At 41.3% G+C, this 18,558-nt stretch overlaps 2 protein-coding genes across 19 annotated transcripts in view; one reads left to right on the forward strand and one right to left on the reverse strand.

Moving 5' to 3' along the window:
• The window catches only part of HELB (DNA helicase B), a 50,440-nt gene extending 34,225 nt beyond the window's left edge, over positions 1 to 16,215 (forward strand). For 5 of the 6 annotated variants that reach the window (XM_065558582.1, XM_065558565.1, XM_042852579.2 and 2 more), the window contains one exon: positions 452 to 1,720. In XM_065558582.1, coding sequence (XP_065414654.1) covers positions 452 to 541 — 90 coding nt within the window. In that variant the 3' untranslated portion in view covers positions 542 to 1,720. Of the gene's footprint in view, positions 1 to 451; positions 1,721 to 3,158; positions 13,733 to 14,114 lie in introns of those variants that run through there. The other variant, XR_010590804.1, reaches the window with a different exon arrangement.
• Positions 1,538 to 18,558, reverse strand: part of GRIP1 (glutamate receptor interacting protein 1) — a 564,775-nt gene continuing 547,754 nt past the window's right edge. For all 13 annotated transcript variants that reach the window (XM_065558501.1, XM_065558517.1, XM_065558487.1 and 10 more), the window contains 3 exons: positions 18,323 to 18,556; positions 5,457 to 5,603; positions 1,538 to 3,375 (listed from right to left, as the gene is read on the reverse strand). In XM_065558501.1, the coding sequence (XP_065414573.1) occupies positions 3,142 to 3,375; positions 5,457 to 5,603; positions 18,323 to 18,556 (615 nt within the window). In that variant the 3' untranslated portion in view covers positions 1,538 to 3,141. The remainder of the gene's footprint in view (positions 3,376 to 5,456; positions 5,604 to 18,322; positions 18,557 to 18,558) is intronic.

Raw genomic sequence — 18,558 nt, forward strand, 5'->3', positions numbered from 1 at the left:
CATATGGAATGAATGAGAGGATGAAGCTTGTCATACAGTCTGAGTAATTAATGGTTACTGTTTAAACTAGTTATGATCTTAGAAGTAATATTTGATAAATTGTTATTGATCGCACTGGCTCTTTGACTTGCTCAAAATGCATTAATAATTGATGGCTATAAACAACAACAAAAATTGTAGGGGCTGACCTGTGCAAAAGTACAATATTAATATAAACCATGCAAACTTCTTTTATACACATTAAATTATACTAAAGATAATTAACATTTACGAAGACAGGCTCTCCTGGGGTTTGCCACTTGTATATTGTTTTTTGAAAATAATTCTGAACTTCCTCTGTCATTAATGAAAATCTTTTTTTGAAAATAATCCTTGTGTTGCATAGTAACACTTTACTATATTTTAAGTGCTATTTCTAGGCCTCATCACTCTCTTCCTGTTTGTTTGACAGGTAAATAACGAAGGCTCGCCCCTTGCGTCAACCAGACTTCAGAATCTGACTTTGAGGAGCCCAACTCCCAAGCAGCTTTTTGGACCTTAAAAATCAAGTACATTAATTAATATGACACTTAAATATGTTATACAACTCCAAATAAGGTCTTGGAACAGAGAAATAAAGTCCGCGGGATCGGTCTTAATTTTTTTAATATGTTGCAAGTTTTTTTAGGAGCATCACTTTTAATATTCAGAATTTAGCTTGTGTTTAGCAGAAGATATGGCCAACTTTTTCTTGAAGGCTAAGATGTCTGTATATTATCTTTTTAATGTAGTTGAACAAATAACTTTGAATAGAAGCTTTGAGGTCCTAAAGATCTGTTGTTCAGAAGAACGGAATTTCTTGGCCCACAGTATTTAAGCCTATATAAGTTGTCGACGCAACACAAAGTATTATGGTTTGATAATGGCCGTCAGTTCATACCCATGTATTTTGACTAAAGACTTACTTACAGTGCAGATTTTTCTTCTGTACCCATCTCCTCTAGGTAACTTCATGGAAGTTTGGGTGTGACAAATAAGTACTAACTAGCCTATCACCACCATACAGGATCATGAAGTTGGGTCAAATCTTGCTCTGAACAGATTGTAATGAAAAATAGGGCTCTTAAAGTGTGGTCAAGTGCTAAATGTGAATTCCTTTTAATATCCTGGCTAATTACTTGGCTTGATGCACTGGAAGTTTCCAGATAGGGAAAATGTGCAAATTTAAACTACTGACTGACTAATATATACTGAAATTTGGATGGCTAATATTTGCCTAGCACAGTGGGGTCCTGGTTCATGATGGGACTCCTAGGTTCTGGAATAATACTTCGCATATTTCATCATAGATTATTTAAAATCCCAATATTTGCCTAAAGAGGCTTGCATTTCTTGTCTTAACTACACTTGTGGTAGACATACTTAAAAAATAAATTTATTTTTTAATAAAAAACAATTAAAATAAGATTGGGAAATGTGGTATCTCTGCAATAGTTTGTAAATATGCTATTTTTCCTGCTGTCTAATACATGCAAATACCATCTCGTTGTTAAGAATATTGTCTTTAAATCACTGTTTATTCCATTTTATACAGTTTTTTCCATACAAATATTTGCAAGTTTGAGTTCCCAAAATCCATACATAGACGATAAATATCATGCTATTAAAGTATTAAATTTGTACAAAAATACTTTACAGTTTAATACTTATTTGTTACAAATAAAAATACATATTTAAGTGACTCATGAACTTTCTGTTTTTACATGACTTGGGGTTAAATTTCATATTGACTGATCCTCTGGCAGTGCTGAAACATGAATGAAACATTACGCTTGTGTGTGCAGGGCAGGTGAGCTTGTTCATATAAAGGAAAACAGTATGGGGGGGATAGTCTTCCTAAACAATTTATATTGACCCAAAACAAATCTGGTTGTAAGATAATTGATTAGATATGAAGACTCTACAATTAATATACAAATTCAGTATCTTTATATTCACCAAATAACAATAATTACCAATGACAACTTGAATACTGGAACAAATCAAAGCAGCTGCTGGTGAGCATTAAAAGCAACTGGCAGTATTTTATTGCTTCAAGAGGGGTGGGTAGGAAAGAATTTGTCATATATTTGTAAAATGTATTTACAGTTCAAATTTCTAAAAACTTGTTAGGGTAAATATGAGAAGGCTGAAAACAAAGCCTTTGTAAATGGACTTCATAAATCTATTAGTAACCCTCAAGAAACTGTTTTATTAGTAAATAAAAATTTAGATTTGTATGTCCTTGTATGAATCATTCTCATTTGAATGGATTTTACATCAGTCCTCCATTGCTACTAGTAGTTGATATAATATAAACATTTCCACTTGACTGTTTTTAAAAAAAAAAACTTTAATTTGATTTACTTCTATTCAGTAATCCTCCATCAGAAGTTTCCCACTACCTAAAACATCTCTGTTTGAAATGAATCTTAAAGTTCCAAGACACATCCCATCTAGTACTTCCATTGCATAGGGAATCACGTAACTTCTAATAAAATTGTAGCACAGTTGGGCAGTATACTTGACCACCACACACTGCAGCTTCCTACGTGCATCTTTGCTAAAACACTTGAACAGCACTTAGTGTGATGGCTGCACCCCTCATGCTGCAGCAGAGCAATGGTTCACAAAACACTACTCTAACAGTATTGGGGCAGCATACCCCCATCTCATGATCCCCCTCACTCAGTAGCCAGCTAGCTTTATTAAAAAAACCAAAAGCCAGACACCTGTGGAAAAAGAGACTAATTCTATTTTTTCTGCTCAAAAACTAATGATGCGGTTAAGACAGGAAGGAGCAATTCAGTCTCTTTTAAAGGTCTCCCTTTCTGCTACTTCAGGGAAAAAAAATAAGGCCATTAGCCATTTTCTTTACTCAATATCATTCTGACATCAGGCTTAGTTTGGAATGGCACTACTCAGTGGCCATCACATTAAAACCAAACTCAATTTTTAAAGTAATCCATGAAGTAACACGAGCCTTGAGAGGGATAGTCAGACCCTCTGGGCTTTTTAATGCCACATGACATCTGTGCCTCAAGTGTCACAGAAATCTGAAAAGGGGATTTAGCACCATATATTGTCTTTCATTTCGGAGTGTCCCACTAAAATAACTTGTTGCTATATTGTGTTTGTAGGATCTCGTGTCTCCACACTAGCAGTATGTCCGGTTTGTTGAAAGAAGGCATTATTTTGGTCATTCCATTCCCCACCTGCTAAAGTTTGTTGATCTGAGGTCGCCTTCTGAGAGGCCAGTGGGTTTCTGCTAATAACCAGTTCCAGTTTATTGCCAGATTCTGCTATGAGAGGCACAACTAGACAGCAGTCAAAATCTCTGGTACGAACATGATTTACCTGAAAGGTTTAAAGTGTTGGTTTAGTTTTATTACTGTTTTAGATTTAGAAAAGAAAGCAACATAACACAAGTATCTAAGAAACACAGATGTTCTCTAAAATATGACTAGAATATGTGAGTGGCCCTGTAGATGAAGTACACAAAGTACAGAAAAGGCAACAACATGGTTTAAGGAGAACAGATAACTTTTTTCTAATCTGTATTTACCATATTGCACTTAATGCTAGTACATATCATGTGGTCATGATTATCAAATAAACATGACTTATTTCTCACTTGCACTAAGTTCACTAATATAAATGTCACAGACTATTTCTAACATTTCAGTCCTCTTAAGCAGGTTTTCCCAGAATTGTGTCTTATGAATAATTAAAACATTTATATTGAAAGTGGTCGGAGAGAAAAAGTTTAAAAAATAATTTCCAACTCATTTTAGACTCTAGTTTCAAAATAAATGTTTGGAGTAAGTTCTGCTAATGTGGTAGTTGGTATCTTGTGAGAGCAGGCACTGCACTGATCAGATATGTGACTGACTACTCATTTGTAGACCACATACAGCAATATCTCAAGAACAATGAGCACCACAAACTGAGGAAGAACATACCACAGGAGAGTTGGAAATTTCTGCTTGACAGTAAGCATTTGTTACTCCTGGGGGAATTCTGTGCATGTGCATAATTTATGTCCCCTGCAGAAAAATGACTTTCTCACAGGGAAGCCACCAGAGTAGTCATGCGACCCTCCCCAGCACTATGTTTCAGGTGCACAGGGCAGCCAGCAGAGAGGTAGATCACTGGGGGGCGGGGAAGACCTGGCTGGTGGCACCTACCCTGTGCTGGGCTCAGCTGCGGAGGACAGGACTTTGACTTCCTCTTCCCCTGCATGGCATCTGGGGCCAGGTCAGACCCACCCTCAGATTTCTCCCGCAGTTGCAGGAAGCTCTGCAAACTCTTCTCTTCCCCCACCCCTCCCACTTTCTGCACCCATTGCTCCTCAGCTGCAGGGGGAGGGAACCCTGTGCAGGGACCTGCTCCCTCATCTGCCCAACCCCTGGGCATCCAGACCCCTCATACAGAGACCTTCCTAACAAGCCTCTCCCCACCCCTGCACTCAGAACCCTCCCAATGAGCCCCACTCCCCCTGCACCACCCCGACAAGCCACCCACACCCAGATCCCCACCCCACTGAGCCCCACTCCCACAGCATCTGGTCCACCACATCCAGACCCCCCCCCCCACCCACACACCTGGTTCAGCCCCAACCACATTCACCTGGACCCCCCTGCAGAGTCCCATTATCATTGCATCCAGATCACCCCGCTCCCAGATTGCCCCACATTGAACCCTCTCAACCCACACCTGGACCCCCCCACACACATTAAGCCCCTCCACACTTGGATCCTGCCCTGCTGAGCCTGCCTGCCTTCACCTGGTGCACCTGACACAGAGGGGCAGGGCCCCAAGGTGTTTCTGGGGTGGCCCGGTCATAGCGCTGTGTCAGGGTTGGGTGCAGCCTGACCACTGAGTCTGTGTCCTGGGGCAGGGGCAGCTGCAGAGTGATCTCCCACCTCTGTGCAGCCAGTGGCCTGTGCTCCCTAATGCCATGCTGGTGCCTCCACATTTGACAAATAACATTTGCAGAATTCTGCAGCATTTTAAAATACTTTGCGCAGAAGTCCCCCAGGAGTAATTTGTACACCACCTTGGTGTTTTGAAGCATCTGACTTCATAAAATAGTGTTATCTTGGCTTTACAGAAAATCTAGCTTAGATATTTTTAGAGTTTAAAATGTGTCGGTACTAACTTTTCTTATCTGGATGTCTGACTTATTTCCGTTAATTACTATGAAGCAGGATAACTGAGATACACACTATTGTACCAATAAACACATTTTAAAACTCTAAAAAGTTGCACTTATTTTCTAGAGGGTGGTATAAACAGAATATGGGTAATATGGTCATTCAAAACAAGTGACAATAAAAACATTATACTCTTAAACATTTTATATATAAATCCCATACAACATTTATCACATACACCTTTTACAAAGAAAACTGTATACAAAGTACAGATAGTGTTACCTGTAAAAGTCTGTCATATGGCTTCAAACCACCTAGATCCCCAGGTCCAGCTGGTCTAATGTTTTTAACATATACGCCTTTTTCCAATAAACCATCTGAGACACTGAATCCAAAGTCCTCTACGTCTGACTCCTTGTACAAAGTTACCTGTTGAAATAATTTCGAAATAACAAAAGGAAAAGATTTTCCGCATTTCTGCACTGCTGCATATTATCACAGGTTTTTCTCTCAATGTTTATTTCATACTAGAATGATAATTTCCCTATTATTTTGCATTTCTAATTTGGAATGTAATTAGTGAAGTTCTTTTTGGAAAACTGCTAGGAGAATATGAATAATGTTTTTGTATATTTCAATAATAATCCTGAATCACCTCTTGTTAATCAACTTTTTTAACCTGTCTCCTTGGACATATTTTCTAGCCTTTTTCTGTTTAGTTTCTCTGTCATCTTATTTTCTGATTGCCCAGATCATTAGATACATGAATTAGAATGCTTTGCTAATCAGTTTTTGTTATGTACTCAGCACCTTTAAGATGTAGTACTTGTGTGTAGGCTAAATAACTGTGTGCATAGCAAACAAGCAGGTTCTGCTGTGCGACTGACTTCAATATATGGGAGGCTATACAAAAGTTTGAGTTCTCCCTGATCGAGGAGGGGAAAACAGTGGCGAGAGCCTCCTTACAGGTAGCTCCTGGATGCGGCTGATTCTGCAGCCAGATCTATGGCCACAGTAGTGACCATGCACAGAAGCTCATAGTTGCCATTGTCAGGTTTTCTCCAAGGGGTACAACAAACCCTCCAAGATCTCCCCTTTGACGGGTCCATGCTCTTTTAGGAGCAAACCAATGCTAGGCTCCATAGGTTTAAGGACTCTAAGGTGACCCTGAAATCCCAGGGGCTATATACTCTAGCAGTATCCAGGAAGAATTACAGGCCCTAACAGATTGTCAGTTACTTTGCCCAGCCAGCCAGCCAGCCAAGAACGGCAGAGGCAGAAGAACAGACATAGACCTCTTTCGCCGGCCTTAGGAGGGCTGATGCAGATCGCCTCCAGACTCCCGGGGAGCTCGAAACACTTGTTTTGATGAGATGCTCGAGGTTGACATCTCAATCCTCACAATATCAAATCCAGTTACTCCTCTTTTTTCAAACCACCTGACCCACTTCTTCAATGCCTGCACCCACATTACTTCGGACTGTTGGGTACTTAGCTCAACAGAAGTGGGATATACCCTCCAGTTTTTGTCTACCCTGCCTTACTCCCTCCCCCCCTTTTCACGAGCAACTATTGGAACAAGAGGTCCAATCCCTCCTTCAGGTGGGAGCCATAGAAGAGATTCCGCGTCACTATTCCCATTACTTCCTAATCCCAAAACCCAAGGATGCTCTCAGATCTATTCTAGACCTATGTGGTCTCAACTGCTATCTCAAGAATTTAAAGTTGCAGCTCAATGACTGGCTAATCAAAGGCCAGTCCAGAGCTTAGGCATAATCCAACATCCATCTCATACAATTGACCTTCTTGGCCCTAGCCCTACTGATAAACACACAGAAACCCACACTTATCTCAGTGCAGAGGACAGAGTTCATCAGTGCGGATTTGGACTCCATCCAGGCTTCCGGAAGACCGGTTTTGGGCAATTCAGTCTTGATAAAATCCCTCCAGACTCATCCAATCACAACAGCTTGAAAATATCTGAGTCTTCTGGGTCACATGGCATCATGCACTTACACAGTTTAACACCTGAGACTGCGTCTCAGACCTCTCCAAATCTGGCTGGACACAGTACATTCAACTTTGCGGCATCATCTGGATTGGTGTTCACCATCCCTGCTCAAGTCCTCAGTTCACTGACTTAGTGGCTGAACCACCGCGTGGTCTGTGCGAGAATGCCCTGTTCACAGCCCCCAACCATCGATGTCTCTGATGTGTCAGTACTGAGCTGGAGAGCCCACTTAGGGTCCTTCAGGATTCAAGGCCTATGGTCCCCAGAGGAGCTCTCTCTTCGTATCAATGTCAGAGAGCTCAGGGCAGTCCATCCTCTTAGGCCTCTCGGTAGAGAGCCCTCTCCTGCTGCCGGAACACTCGGACCTGATCTCCTGCGACCATGATTGGTACTACACCCGAACCTCAGCTCTCTTCATTTGACAGCCTGTAAGCTCCATAGATGGATCTTGAGGAGCAAGCATGTTTGGAGCAAGTCTGTAGAGTCCTGCTAGGCATTAGAAAACCTCCACCAGGACCACTTACATTGCAAAATGGAAACAATTCTCCATCTGGTCCTCCTAATATGGAGTTCTGCCCAGGCAATCCTCATTGCAATTCATATTGGAGTATCTTTTGCTTCTGAAATAATAGGGTTTGGTTGTGTCTTCAGTCACCTAGCAGCCATTTCAGCATTTCATCCCCGGGTCGACAACCGGTCTGTCTTTTTGCACAACATTGTTAACTGTTTTCTTAAATGCTGGAGAGATTATACCACCAGGTAAGAGAGTCGATTCCACTCTGGGACCTAAATCTCATATTGTCAAAGCTTACCGGTCCCCTGTTGGAGCCGCTGGCAATGTGCTCATTAGTGCACCTCTCCTGGAAAGCAGCTGCCTCAGTAGCCATCACCTCAGCCAGAAGGGTTTTGGAGATCTGTGCCCTCACATCGGAACCCCCATATATGATCTTCTTTGAGGATACAGTGCAGTCAAGCAGTCTTTCTGCCAGCTGCATGCGAACAGAGAGGAACAGTGCCTACACTCCGTGGATGTTAGATGTGCCCTGGCATTCTACATACAGAGAACCAAACTGTTTTGCAGATCAACCCAGCTCCTTCCCGTCTCCACCAAGAGGATTTCACCCTGGATTATGCATTCATGCGTGTTACGAGCTGGCCGGCGTTCCACCTCCAGCTAACCTGACCACTCATTCCACAAGATCGCAGGCCTCCTTGGCCACCTTCCTAACTCAAGTCCCTATTCAGTACATCTACAGGGCAGTAACCTGGTCTTTGGTGCACAGATTCTCGATGCACTATGCCATCACATAGCAGGCCAGAGACTATGCCAATTTCAGCCGCACAGTCTTGCAGTCAGCTTGTTCTTGAATTCCAAACCCACTGGTTCCATAATTTTGAATTTCATAGATTTTAAGGCCAGAAGAGGGACTATTAGATCTTCTAGTCTGATCGGTATAAGATGGGCCATAGAATTCCATGCAACTACCCTGGATTGAGCCCAATAACTTGTTTGACTAAAGCACCTCTTCGTGAAAGGCATCTAGTCTTGATTTGAAGGCTTCAAGAGATGGAGACTCCACCACTTCCTTTGGTAGTTTTGTTCCAATGATTAATCATCCTCCTGGTTAAAAAATTGTTCCTTTTTTCCAATTTGAATTTTTTCTGGCTTTAATTTCCAGCCATTGGTTCTTAGTATGCCTTTCTGTAGTTGAGCGACTCCCACAATTCTGTGATAGTATGATGCAAGAGCCAAAAAATGCCACCACAGAAATACCAAGGTCAAGACGGCAGTGGCAACATTAGCAAAAGATACACTAATGCCATTGGAATGGATTTTCTTTCCCAAGGATACATCCAACAGAAGGGATTTTGAAACGTCCTTGGCTACTCTCCGGGCATCCCCAGCAATGACCTGCTTTGCAAGAGCCACAGTGACCTGGCTGGATGACCTAACAGCCCTAGACAAGAACTATCCTGACTTCAGAGAACTGGATCAGACTGCAAAAACAGAGATGGCAGCACCATCTCTTAAGAGCTCACTATGACAACAGGCTGTGCTCTGGCCTGATGAATCAGGAGACTATTTTTTTGGATCTGGTATTGGAACCTCCACTGCATCTTCCAGTGAGAAAGGACATCCTTCACCAACGTCCCATCCTCCATGCAGACCCTGGCAGTATCTAGCTGGCAGCTTGGCTGTTGAGAGGGAAGTGCTAATTGCCCTTGGATTCTGCTGACCTCCAGAAGAACTTTAATGCTAAAGGCCTATTCTTCCATCTGGGAACAGTACAGTTCATATCAAGAAAACAGAAACCCCAAGGACACTGGTATCACAGCTATGCAGGACAGTATGGAAAAGGGACTTCAGCTCAGCACTATATAGCCCATAAGGTGTCAACCATAAGCACTGTTTCGCACACAGGGTCCTTGGTCTCGTTAGCTGACAGTCCTCAAGTTTGAAGATTTCTCAGAGCAGCTAGATTTGCAGTCAGACCAATCTTTCCCAAGTGGGGCCTGCCACTTGTGCTAAAAGCCCTAACTGCCCACCCTTTGCTTCAGTGACAACACTCGCACCATTCTACCCATCCATTAAAACCTGCATTTTGGTCACTCTCATGTCTACTAGCTGAGTCTTGGAGTTAGCCGTTCTATCTATCCAGGAACCACAGTGTTTTTCAATGACAAGATGGTTCTAAGGGTGCTAGGATCTCTTACCAAAGGTGAATTGATCTTTCCATGCTTCCTAGAGAGCAGTGCTTTCATCATTCTGTCCAAATCCACAGCACCTTACTGAAAAGCTGTGAGATAATCTGGACGTAGGCAGAGCACTAAAGATATACCTCAAGCACACTGAACTGATCCATCATCTTATTTGTGTTCTTTGACCCAAAGTGCCAAGGTCTTCAGGTACCCACACTATCCCTGGCAGATAGATAGATTAAATTATGCTTTCTGGAGGCATCAGGCGAACCTGAAGAAAGCAAAGCACACTCTACAAGATCCCTGGGAAGATCATGTGCAGAAAAATCTTGTACTTTGACTGAGGAAGTCGGTAGGGCAGCAATATGGTCGTCCATCAATACATTTATTAAATATTATAAGGTGGACTTTCTGTCCTCTGCAGAGGCCTTCTTTGAAAGGAAAGTAGTGCATGTGGTGATCAAAGAAAACACAAAAACAACAACAAAAACCAAACTTGTGCCATTCATGAATTTACTTAGGAGGCAAGATTTCTCTATTTCAGTCTGTTTCTTTATCTGTCCCAATTTAATGTTTACTGCTTGCAGCTTCCCCTATGAAGGATTAAAGGATTGGAAAATATGCCTTATAGAGATAGAAGTCACTGCTTAAACTGAAGCTTAATCTGTATATTTTATCAAAGAGAAGGTTAAGGGGTGACTTGATCCCAGTCTGTAAGTACGTACATTGGCAACAGAAATTTAATAGAAGGCTCTTCAATCTCGCCAACAGAGGTATAACACGAACCAATGACTAGAAGGTGAAGCTAGACAAACTCAGACTAGAAATAAGGTGCACGTTTTTAACAATGAGGGTGATTAATCATTGGAGCAATTTACCAAGGGTTGTGGTGAATTCTCCATCCCTGGACACTTTTAAATCAAGATTGGATTTTTTTAAGAAGGGATGCTTCAGTTCAAACACACGTCTTGGACTTGAAGCAGGCATTAATCCTGGGAAGTTCTATGGGTCTGGGGTATGCAGAGGTTTGGCAGGATTCAATTTAAATCAATAGATGTTGGTAAATGTCAATTTCAGCTGACTCTGAAAGTGATGGGGGGGGGGGGAAATCCATCGATAACAGTCTGAACAAGAGCAACCTCCCACTCCCACCCCATGCACCTGTAGACATCAGGTGTCACTGATCCTACGGCAGCACAGGAAGCCCTCTGCAGTCCTGCTGTCACAGCCCCACTCATTCACCACCTGAGAGTGCCAGTTCTCTGCTCTGCCTTGCCAGGCCTGCACCCTTCCCCACAACTTGCACCTGCTGGGATGAGGTGTCACTGGCCCTGCAGAGAGCCTTCTGCAGCCCCACTTGTTTGTTCACCAGCCAAGAGTGAGGGGCCATCCCCAGGCAGGAGCTGTTTAGCAGTGGGGTGGCTTTCCCCATGGCAGGGGGATCATCGCCTCCTTGCAGTCCTGCCTGGGGGTCTCTGCTCCATCAGGCCAAGACAACAGCCTCGTTTGCACCTAGTTAGCTTGGGCCCCCTCAGCTATGCAGTTCGCAGGCCAGTTAGTCTATCACACATAACTTACAATTTGTTATTAAGATTATTGTGACTAATCATATTCAAAGACTTTGTACATTGCTTTTGGAATGGCTCTTCTGGAGGGAAGCTGGAGAAGGGGGCATAGCCTGCATGGGCTGTGGTGCAATGCTGCACTGCCTCTGAGTAGCCCAACAATATTGTTGGAGATGCTGGGCTGCAGAAAGAAAATTATCGGGTAAGAAATTCCTCATTTTCCACAAGGTTAAAGAGCCCTTTAGTACGTGACATTTTCTTTCTATGCAGGTTCTCCTACACTACAATCAAACTTTAGCTGGCTATAAGGATTCATTTTCATGTACTACAAGTTGCTTTGAGACTTTGGCAGGGATTCTGCTGCTATGAGACGTATTCTTTCACACTGCAGGCTCTTGCTGACTCCATCTAACTTCTCTAGTGACCTCAGGATCTACAGAACATAAGGGATTTGCTTTTTTGCACCGAAGGCTGTTTCTTGTTGTGTCAATACCTTTATATTCTTAACTCTTATTTTAATAGAAGTTTAAAAAATAGAGGAAAGAGAGTGAGTTTCTTTAAAAAACAAAGTGGCAATATTACTACTATTGACTTGGTGGTCATTAAGTTGTTGAAAGGCAATATTCTGCAGGTAGCTTTCTTTTGTTATTTGGGTTATAGGATTTTTTGCCCTGAGATATTGGGAATTGGGAATATCTGAAAAATTCCCAGAAAAGATCTGCTGTCTGAAATCTTTTGCTTTGTATTTAAGATTCATTATGAGCAAAACCTTTTTCACTCAGGTAGCTCAGTTGTAGCTTGCTTACTTGTCACTAAACGGGCTTATCTGAAAGGTGCGCTATTGTTGATAATGAATATATCACCTAAGCTATTTTGTATTGTTTTAGTGAGTAATTTTGATCATAACTGTTTGGAAGTTTTGGCCTCGGTGGAAGATTCATTAGACTTTTTAAAATTGCATCAGTAGATCAAGAAAACACAAAATCTGAGATGGAAACTTAGGAAATATTATATAGGAAATTAAATATTCACAAATTTGAAGTAGAAACGTATGAAGTCATGAGTCTTTAAAGAAGCATCTGTTTCTATTTTTTCACCCTGAGTTCTGGGAAAACATCTGGATTTTAATTTTTTACATCTAGAGCAGATTGAATCAGCCATTCAAATTTCTCAACTTGCTTGTAATTTTAGGCAGATGACTATTGAAAATGAGAAAGTTGAAAAATTACCTGATGATTGTTAAATTCTTTTGCTGTCAAAGGGACTAGAATAGAGTTGTGTGAAACTTTTTTTAAAAGAGTCCCCTGCGGTTTATAGAAAAATGAATCCATATACTTATCTAGTCAATCAATGGATTAATTATACTTGGGTGCTGATGTAGCAATACATTATCCAGCTTAATTAAGAGTTGTTTATTACTATCTAAATTTTTTTTTAAAAGAGCTGGAATGATAGTGTTTAGATTCTGATGTGGTTTTCTCATTTAATTTTAATCAACTGCTTAAGAGAACCTCATTGCATGAGAACAATAATACAATGTAGTTGTGTATAATTGATAATGAGGTTTACATTAAGATTTATTTTACGACCTTGATCTTTTTTACACACTCACAAGCTGAGGACAGAGGTTGTTCTTGTGACCTTATTCAGAACCTTGCAGGGTGAGGCCCTGACTCGGCTGGTCCGTAGGAACTATCGCAATATATATGTTAAATAATAATTCTTCTTAACCTGGTGTTTTCTTTTTCCTGACTTAACAGTGACAAGGCCACATATGCATGGCTAAGCAGTATAATTAAAACAAATGCCTGTCATACCCATTCGGGCTTCCACTCTAAATAGTTTTAGCCACTCCACTTCATGGTCCTCCTCCATCTGCATCATAACTGGATTAGGGTTTTTTTGCAAGTGTGTTATAGCAGTGGGCTTTTTCATCAGTACAGTACTACGTTATTAATTTTACAAGTGAAAGTGAATTGACTAAGCCCTGGTCTACACTGGGGTGGGGGTAGGGGGATCGATCTAAGTTACGCAACTTCAGCTACGTCAACAATATAGCTGAAGTCGACGTACTTAGATCGACTTACTGTGGTGTCTTCACCGTGGTGAGTCGACTGCTGCCGTCGACTCTGCCTGCGCCTCTCACAGCACTGGAGTACAGGAGTCGACGGGAGAGGGCTCGGGGGTCGATTTATTGCATCTAGACTAGACGCGATAAATCGATCGCTGCCTGCCGGTCCGGCGGGTAGTGTAGACATACCCTAAGAGTCCAGTTCTATTAGGTTTCAGAGTAGCAGCCGTGTTAGTCTGTATCCGCAAAAAGAAGAACAGGAGTACTTGTGGCACCTTATAAATTTGTTAGTCTCTTAGAGCATAAGCTTTCGTGGACTACAGCCCACTTCTTCGGATGCATATAGAATGGAACATATATTGAGGAGATATATATACACACATACAGAGAGCATAAACAGGTGGGAGTTGTCTTACCAACTCCCACCTGTTTATACTCTCTGTATGTGTGTATATATATCTCCTCAATATATGTTCCATTCTATATGCATCCGAAGAAGTGGGCTGTAGTCCACGAAAGCTTATGCTCTAATAAATTTGTTAGTCTCTAAGGTGCCACAGGTACTCCTGTTCTTCTTTTTGCAGTTCTATTAGCATCATTACCATCACAAAATGGCAAACCCAATGCATGAGACCTCTGTCTGCTAATCCTGTTTTGGATTGAAGTTAAGATGTGAGCCCTGACTACAAGGCATAAATGCCCTGATTCAACAAGGTAGATGGACATGGCCCTTTATGGCTCTGATTCAGCAAGGTACTTAGAATGTGAGTAGTCCCATTAAACTCAATGCAAATATTCTTGTGCTTAAGTTAAGCACGTGCTAGGCACCTTGATGGATCACAGACTTAATGGGCTGTGTCTAAGCTCCCTCAAAGACTGCCTATCCAATCACAATTTTCCAAAACAGATATGGTTCCCCAAGTGTATGCAGCTGGCCCAGACTCAGACTCTTGCCTGCAGTGGGTAGAGCATTTTCAGTGGTAAGATTCTTACTTAGAAGGCTTTTCTCTGCCACAGCTTGTTCAGATCCAAATACAAGAACCACCTTTTCACATCAACCCAGAACTAGAGTTGGTGAAAGATAAAGAGAAAACAAACACATGTACATATTAGGGGCGGGGGGTATGAAAATATTGCCAGTTAGGGAACACTCACCCTGCCATCTTTAATTATTGCCTAGGTAGCATCGGGGTGGAAAAGCTCAATATGGCTCATTCCTCCAGATCCTGATTCTTATGTCTTCAATCTAATTGTAGGCATTTCTCCATTCATAGATCTCCTGCTCTGTTCCTAGCTTACTTGGCATGCTAACTCCTGGATCAGCTTCAGTTCCTTTTTGTTGAAGGAAATGAACCATCAGGGAGACTATGAACCTTATTTACTTTGACTTGAAAAACTTCAACTACAGCCGTATGTAAATACACAAGGCAAAGATTGTTGTTCTATTTTCTCTTTCAACATTCTTCCATTGAACACTTAATAAGTACAGCTTAGTTCAGGACTGACTTGTACTCTCCCTCCCTCCTCTTTATTCGTAAGTGACAGTGGGAGAAAAAAAGTAGATCAATACTTAAACTCCCATCAAAACAAAAGCAACACTGTTGTGACCTTAACAAAGGTTTTGTTCTAGTAATGTTTTGTTTTATTGCACTGCTGCATAGCAAAGCCAATAAATATCAACAGTGAAAGCCACTGGTTCTGTGTGGAGAATCATTCCTATAATTCTTCTATTTACCCTCATCATGGTTTAATTAATATATATGGGCAGGAATAGTGAATTTAATTTTGCTACCTAGCACACAATATTCTGTATGTGTCTCACGACCGCATTTTTCAAGCCCCAAAGAGAAAAACTCTCCCTGGGGAATTTGCATCTTCTGTTGCAATCCAGAACTTTGAGATAATATATCTCAAATTTTAAAATAACCACTTGGCTGCCTTTTTCCTTTTGTTACCTCATGGCACTTTACATTAGGTTCTTGGGCCAAAGGATTTTACCATTAAAAATATAAATGGCCTCCTCCCTTTTTTAAACTGGCTAGTAGTGCCACAAACTTCTGACACACAGCAAGTATTGCCTACAAAAACACCTGCTGCTACAGAGTATTCATGTCAGACATTTTTATGCCAGATGCTATTTTGTGCTGGAATCCAACACTTTTGGCTATTGTGCTACCTTCTTATCATTTGGTGTTCCTTCCGCCCTGCCCCACCCCCCCTTTAAAAGCTGAGAATGTTTCTAGTATATTTTTCTCTCAATAGTATAAATAAAAAGTGATCAGTACCTAGGATCACTGAACTAATGGGTACAATCACAGCAGAAAGAGAAAACAGCAGGTTCATTGCTACGTCAGATGAAACACATGGAACCAGATTACAAGAATTGAGAAAATGATTTACAAAGACAAGTGTGACAAAATAAAAAAAGGATAGCACATGATGTGAAGAAGAAGGCTTTCAGTGGGCCCCATTGACTTGGGTGGACTAGATTGCAGGATTCGGTCCTTGGAAGTTTTTACAAAAATACAAGATAAACATTTTAGGAGGGGGATTGACTTGTAAATTTTGAGACGGGGTGGGGTGAGGAAATCTTGACAGAAGAGGTAGATAGTACTAGGAAACTCAACAACTTTATTTCTGTGCAGAGTGGAAAAACATTCAGTTATTCTATCTCCATTCAGAAAATGTAACAGTTATAGCAATAAAAAAAATAATAGAAAAAATAGCAGCTGACGGGAGAGAAGGATGAAGGACAGGGACTTAGGGGTAGCAAATGGAATTAAACACCCAATAGCAGAAGTCTGACTCAGCAGCATGATGAAACAAATTCATCGTGGAAAAGGAGGAAAAGCAGGTTTTTATTCCCTACAGAAGAAAACAGCCTTTTTGCTTGATGGGAAAAGACTTTAAGGACCCCTCCAATGTACCTTTATTCTCTGTCTCACATTAACTGGACAGATGAAAATTCTTGAAGACTGTGCTTTTTACAAGTCCACCAATCATTTCACATCAAACTGAGAATCAAATGATTTCTGGAATGAGCATGTACTAAGCTAACTGATCTCCTGATTGATTACAGTGGCAATTAACTCCTCTTCCAAATAACAGATCCGCTTGCAGCTGCTATCTGGGAACATTTAATTTTGTACATGGTAGGGCTGTGAGAGACATGAAGGTTCAGTACAGGAATAGAAACCTGCAGGACTGTGTGCAGAGATTAGACACAAATCAAGATGTGCAAATTCTCTCTGAGGTTTGAGGCTGATGGCTTTTAACCTCTCATGAGGAATTCCTCCATAAACTGGCTCCTTCCTTCAAGGGAGACCCCTCCCTCCTTACCTTAGATGTCTCCTGAGGGAAGGAATTATCCCAAAGCTTGATGGGGAAGGGGGAATGCAGGAGAGTCACTGGATTCCCACCAAAGTTTCACAAACTTCTGGAAACACTGGTTGCAGTTCATAGACGCATCATACTTAAGGTTCAATAGAGCAGACTTGAAGTTCATTATGAATATTTTGCACAGCTTTACCGAAGACTGCCTTCAGCTGCACAGTCACCTTTCTGCCACAGGGTATGTCTATGAATGCCTGTCCCCAGGAAATGAAAAGCTAACCTGTTTTATATAAACCACATTTCCTAGACTTTTGCAAACTTAACACCATTAATTTGGGCTTGAATGGGGACTGGGAATGGCTGGCTCACTACAAAAGCAACCTTCCCTCTCTTGGTATTGACACCTCCTCATCAATTACTGGGAGTAGACCACATCCACCTTGACTGAATTGGCCTTGTCAACATTGGTTCTCTACTTGTAAGGTAACTCCTTTCTCTTCAGGTGCCAGTATATTTAGGCCTGTATCTGTAATTTTCACGCCATGCATCTGAAGAAGTGGGTTTTTTACCCACAAAAGCTTATGCCCAAATAAATCTGTTAGTCTTTAAGGTGCCACTGGACTCCTTGTTGTTTTTGTGGATACAGGTCTGTCGCATCTTACGCGCATTTAACATGCGCGATTTCAGCTTTACGCGCTCAGCAAAACCAAAACAAAAAACAAAACAAAAAAAAAGAGAAAAATAACAATTTTAATACTGTACCTGTAGTGCGGGCGATTCCGCCCGCTGTTACACTCAATGTAAGTTTGACTATACGTGATTTTCGCTTTACATGCTGACTGCGGAACGTAACCTCAGCGTAAGATGCGACAGACCTGTACAGACTAACGCCTCTGACACTATTTCCCAGACTGACAATTATTTTATCTCTCTCACAGAAAAGGGATCCCAGTTGTTGAGTGGCAACTGTGAATGTTTAACCTCTGTCCTATAGATTTCGAGTTGGTCTATCAAGTACATGGTAGCCTATGTTAATTTGAAGAAGGAAACAACTAAAGTAATGTAATATGTTGTAAAGCAACTATGTGAGCCACAAGCCATTGTGCATAGTTTTCTAAAGAAATATCTTTTCTGCAAATTAAACTTTGTTGTCTTAATAAATACATTATGCAGAGATGAATGATCACTGTTGTCAAATCAAATCGTTAGCAGATTCTCCTTGGAAAAGAGCAGTATCCACTGAGGATATGCTTTAAAAGCAAACAGCAAATGACAATGCATCTTACTCTATTTGTTCCCCCATAAGAATATATCATTAGTGTGTTTGCAAGAAATAATATACACAGCCCCAAAAGCCTGTCTTTGGGACTATTATGAAAAGTACTTAATATATCACACATAATTAGATTCCCTATGCTGCATGCATTAATCCAAAGCAAGGATTACTGCTAAAATAAAAATTACAGACCTTGTGTAACTCAACGGGCGTTGGTGACATGATTTCTTTCATTTCTTGTTTAATTTTTCTCAAAACCACAGACTTTCTCCCCACGTCTGATGGCAGCGTGTTACTGCGGGCAGCCTGGCTGTAATGTGGCCTCACATTGCTTCTTTCCTGGAAACTGGCTTGTCTTCCCAGTTGGCTGCGAGGCTGTGGATTTTCATGATTCAAGCTCATTGTACTTCCTGACATAATTGTTGCCT

Source organism: Chrysemys picta, chromosome 1 (assembly GCF_011386835.1).
Source record: "Chrysemys picta bellii isolate R12L10 chromosome 1, ASM1138683v2, whole genome shotgun sequence".
In the NCBI taxonomy this organism is placed as follows: domain Eukaryota; kingdom Metazoa; phylum Chordata; order Testudines; family Emydidae; genus Chrysemys; species Chrysemys picta.